This window comes from Condylura cristata, unplaced genomic scaffold (assembly GCF_000260355.1).
Source record: "Condylura cristata isolate star-nosed mole 26May11 unplaced genomic scaffold, ConCri1.0 scaffold00006, whole genome shotgun sequence".
Classification (NCBI taxonomy): Eukaryota; Metazoa; Chordata; class Mammalia; order Eulipotyphla; family Talpidae; genus Condylura; species Condylura cristata.
The window spans coordinates 1,671,819-1,675,865 of NW_004567107.1; the positions used below are offsets into that span (position 1 = coordinate 1,671,819).

Genomic DNA, 4,047 nt, shown 5'->3' on the forward strand with positions numbered 1-4,047 from the left:
CAGCCCCCCCGCCTGCACCCTGCTGGGCACTGCCCTCCTGGGGGCACTGTGCTGTGGGTGCGGGCGGCAGGGCTGCGTCCCCATGTGGCACATTGCGCAGCCCGCCCTGAGTCCCAGCCCGGTCCTGGCCCCAGGGCTGGGGTGGCCTCCTCTCTGGCCAGGGCCGGAGGGATGCTGGGCCTGGGGGTGGGTGGGGGCTCAAGGCTGGAGCTGAGCCCTGCTCGCCCCACCTGGAGGCCTGGGGTCTCTGTGGACAGGGATGGAGGAGGCGTGTAGGTCCCAACTCCAAGGGCAGCTCCGCCCAGCCCGGTCACTGAGCCCTGGGGCCAGTGGGGTTCCCCGAGGGCCAGTCAGGAAAGGGCCCTGGTGGGGTGCAGAGTAGTGGTGCTTCCTGGCCTCCCACGCAGACCCCTCTGGGGTGAGAGAACCTCAGTCTCCTTTGGCCCTGAGGCTTTCCTGGGGCCCCAGGTCTGTCTGCAACCCCCCACCCCCACCCCACCCCCGTCCAGGCAGAAGCTCAGGGAATGCTCCTTCAGTGCTTCAATGTGGCCCTGTGGGCTCCTCTTCCCTGCCCCCCTAGCCTGAGAGGGGGAGCCCCCCAACCACTCCCCAGCCAGCCGCCTTGCAGGGCTGGCTGCAGGGGTGATAGGAGCAAGGCGGGAAAGGAGTCAGGCCCCGGCTCACTCCAGCCAGGGCCCGGCGATAAGGCCGAGGGGCAGGCCGGGAGGCCTGACAGCGGGAGATTAGGACAGCTTGGAGCTGGGGCCGGGCAACAGACCCTTGCCCCGGGAGAGGAGCCAGGACCAGGCCGGAGAGGCACCCCAACTCCTGGCCAGAGCCCTGCTGGGGAGCACGGGTGTGGGGTGGCCGGCCAGGGGTCCGGCCCAGCTTGGCCTGCCTCGCTGTGGGCCTCGGTGCCAGACCTGCTGGTGAAGCTCACCATCCCACCGCGGGGTGGCTGGGGCAAGAAAGGCCCTTCAGTCACCACAGACGAGCATGTGACGTGCGGTCCGGGCCGGGAGTGCGGAGCCCGGGGGTGTGGAGCCCGGGGGTGCGGAGCCCGGGGGTGCGGAGCCCGGGGGCAAGCCAGTCCGCCGGGAGGAGCTCTGGGCTGTGCTGCTCTGCCACCCCCGTGCCCGGCCCAGCGTGGCGCATCCTAAGGACCGAGGCCAGTTCCGAACCAGGAGCCGAGGACGCAAGGCCCTTCCCTCCTGAAGATTCGGGGTCTCCCCACCGTCAGCCTCGCTCGCGGGCCAGCGGCCGGTCCTCCCCAGGCGCCCGCTGCCCGCTGCCCGCAGCGGCTTATCTCTCAGGGCCGGTCTTCCCCGCCCGCTCCTCCCCCGCCCGCCGGCGGGGCTCCCTGCCCTCTTCCTTCCCCTTTAGCCTCCAGGCTGCAGAACCCCCCAAGGGTGGGACGCAGCCAGAGGAGACCCCCCTGCTGTGAGAGGATGGCTCGCAGGGCTCCCCGCACCTCTGCTCCCGGGGCACCCGAGGGCCGCGCTTTCTCTCTTTGGGAAGGGGCCCCGCCGGCTGGTTTCCCCGGTGGGCAGCAGAGGCCAGCACCCCACAGGCTCTTGCAGCCAGGACCTGCTGGCCTCAGCTGCTGGCAGGGAGCTGGGTCAGTGTCACCCAGTTCATAGAGGAGCCGAGGCTTAGAGGCTGGACCCTGGTGCCCCCAGCCCTCCATGCTCTTGACCATCGGGTGAAGGGGGGTGAGCACCCCTCAGTGCTCAGGAGGAACGGGGGGCAGGGCCTGGTCCCCCTGCCGCCGACTCCGGGACTTAAGCACCGGGAAACGGGGGGGGCAAGAACAGAGTTCTCCTGGCCCCCCAGTGTGAGTGCACCAGGTCCGGGGGGCCCTGGAGAGCTTTGGGTGGGGTGGCAGGTGAGAGCAGCCTTCACTAGGAAGCTCTGCTCCCCACTGCAGCTGAGACCCCAGCACACCCCGCTCAGCGCAGCTGCTGTGCACCCAGAGCCCAGCCACATGCTCTGGGACTCACAGGTGGGCACGGGAGCAAGGGCACCCCAGTTCCTGGAGCTCCCCATCTGGAGGGTGGTGATTCTCGGGGTCCGCTTTTGTGAGGGCCAGAGCCTGCAACCTCCATTCCCTTCTCCCCTCTCCGAACATTCTTCCCACCAAGCTTGGCGCGGCGACTGCAGCCGGCCAGCCCAGCCCAGGGCCCAGCCTTCAGTGCACCCCTTGGGTTGTTGAACGCACCCAGGGAACTTCCTTCTGGCCCTTGTTAGCTGAGTTAAAGGAAAAAAAAAACAGGAACCAATCACCTCTACGGTAGTTAATTAACAACCACACCGTTTTGATTCACACGAACCTGTTCTGAGAAAGAGCTGAGAGCAGAGATTGTGAAAGAACCCGATTTCTTCACGAAGCAGAGGTCTTGATGGTATCGGACCTCCGGAAAGACGCGCAGCGTTAACATCTCTTAAAAAAACCCAGTCCCGATAGAGGGTCCTGGCCTCCTCCGAATCACAGCGGGCGCTGCCAGGGCGGCCTGCCCCAGACTCCGGGCGGGGTTGGGGCCGGGGCCTGTGACTGCCACGCAGCCGGCACCTGTGCCTCCCGGGGGGCTGAGTCTGGTTTTGTGACCTTGAACTTGACCCGGCGCCGGCGCCAACCTGGAGCTCGGCTTTTCTATCTCCCACGAGGGACGGTTGGACTGTGAGATTTCTAAACTTCCCCTTTGTGCGCAAATCCCATGCATGGGCGGTGACCTTCGGTGCGGGACTGACCCACCTGGACGGAGAAGCTCAGCCTCGGGTTCCCTTTTCGGGCGGGTTGGGTAAGACAGGCTGCTTTCTCAGCCCAGTGGGACCCTTGGACTTCCCTTATGTTTAAGATGACTCAAGGGGAGCACAGAGACAGACAGGCCTTTGCACCCAGGAGCCGGGGAGCCAGAGCCCTTTCGTCTTGGGGGCCCCAGCAGAGAGGGCAGGACGGAAGCCTTCATGATTTGGGGTTCTCCAAAGTCTTCCCTGAAGTGAGGAGAGCACCATGTCGAAAGGGAGAGGATCTGTTTCTGGGTGGAGGTCCCCCGCGAAAGCCGGGGAGGGAGTAGGGATTTGCACCCCGAGCTTACAGCCTCACTGCTCACGAGCGCCCAGCGCGGGCGAGCCCAGGGCGGGCGAGTCCAGGTGGCCTCACTGCATGAGCAACATGTGGTCTGGACATGCAGTGGACTATTGCTCAGCCACGAAGAGAGGAAACCCCGACACGGGCGACAGTGCGTGGCCCTGAGGACACGGCCAGTGAGCTCTGTCGCGTGCAGGCAGGCGCAGGATGCCGCTGCGTGCGGGACCCGGTGAGCCAAGCTCACAGACACAGAGGAGACCATCCTGGGGAGACAGGACGGATGGAAGGGGACGGAGTCAGTCTGGGAGGAGGCGGGCGGTGCCGGGAGCCGCTCGGTGGCGCCAGGCCTGAGCAGAGCCCAGCACACACGGCAACAATAAGCTCGCTCGAGGCGGAGGGCCACGGTCCTGAGCGGTGTCATGGCAAAGTGCAGCCTCTGGACCGGGGCTTTCACTCCCCAGCGGGGCCCCCAGCCCACTCTTGTGTGGAAGTCTGGTTTTCAGCGGCACCCCAAGCCAGTATAGCCCAGCGGCCGCTCCCTAACGTCCCCCAAGAGCCTTCTACAGGGGAACAACGGAGACCGACGCCCCTCTTTAGCCAAAGAAGCTCCGGGGCTGCCTCCAAGGGCAAGGGAATCACCCCAGGACAAGTCGCCACTCACTGTCCTCAAAGAAAAGTTGGGGAGCAAAGCTGCTCAGCCAGCAGCTACCAGACCGGCACCCACACTCTGCACACTGGCAGGATGTCACTCGGCACACAGGACATGCCACGGCGCCCCAGCTGGCGCCCGCTACAACAGCCTCTCCCCAGGCCGGGAGCCTCTCCCCAGGCCTCTCCCCAGGCCGGAGCCTGACCCTGGGGGAGCCTGACCCTGGCCTCTCCCCAAGCCGGGAGCCTGACCCTGGCCTCTCCCCAAGCCGGGAGCCTGACCCTGGGAGAGCCCGACCCTGGCCTCTCCC

General features: G+C 66.5%; 1 protein-coding gene across 1 annotated transcript in view; it reads right to left on the reverse strand.

The window, feature by feature from the left end:
• GFI1B (growth factor independent 1B transcription repressor) overlaps nt 1-4,047 on the reverse strand; it is a 25,936-nt gene that overhangs the window by 4,052 nt on the left and 17,837 nt on the right. The window contains exon 2 of the mRNA XM_004677863.1: nt 2,618-2,650. Coding sequence (XP_004677920.1) covers nt 2,618-2,650 — 33 coding nt within the window. The remainder of the gene's footprint in view (nt 1-2,617; nt 2,651-4,047) is intronic.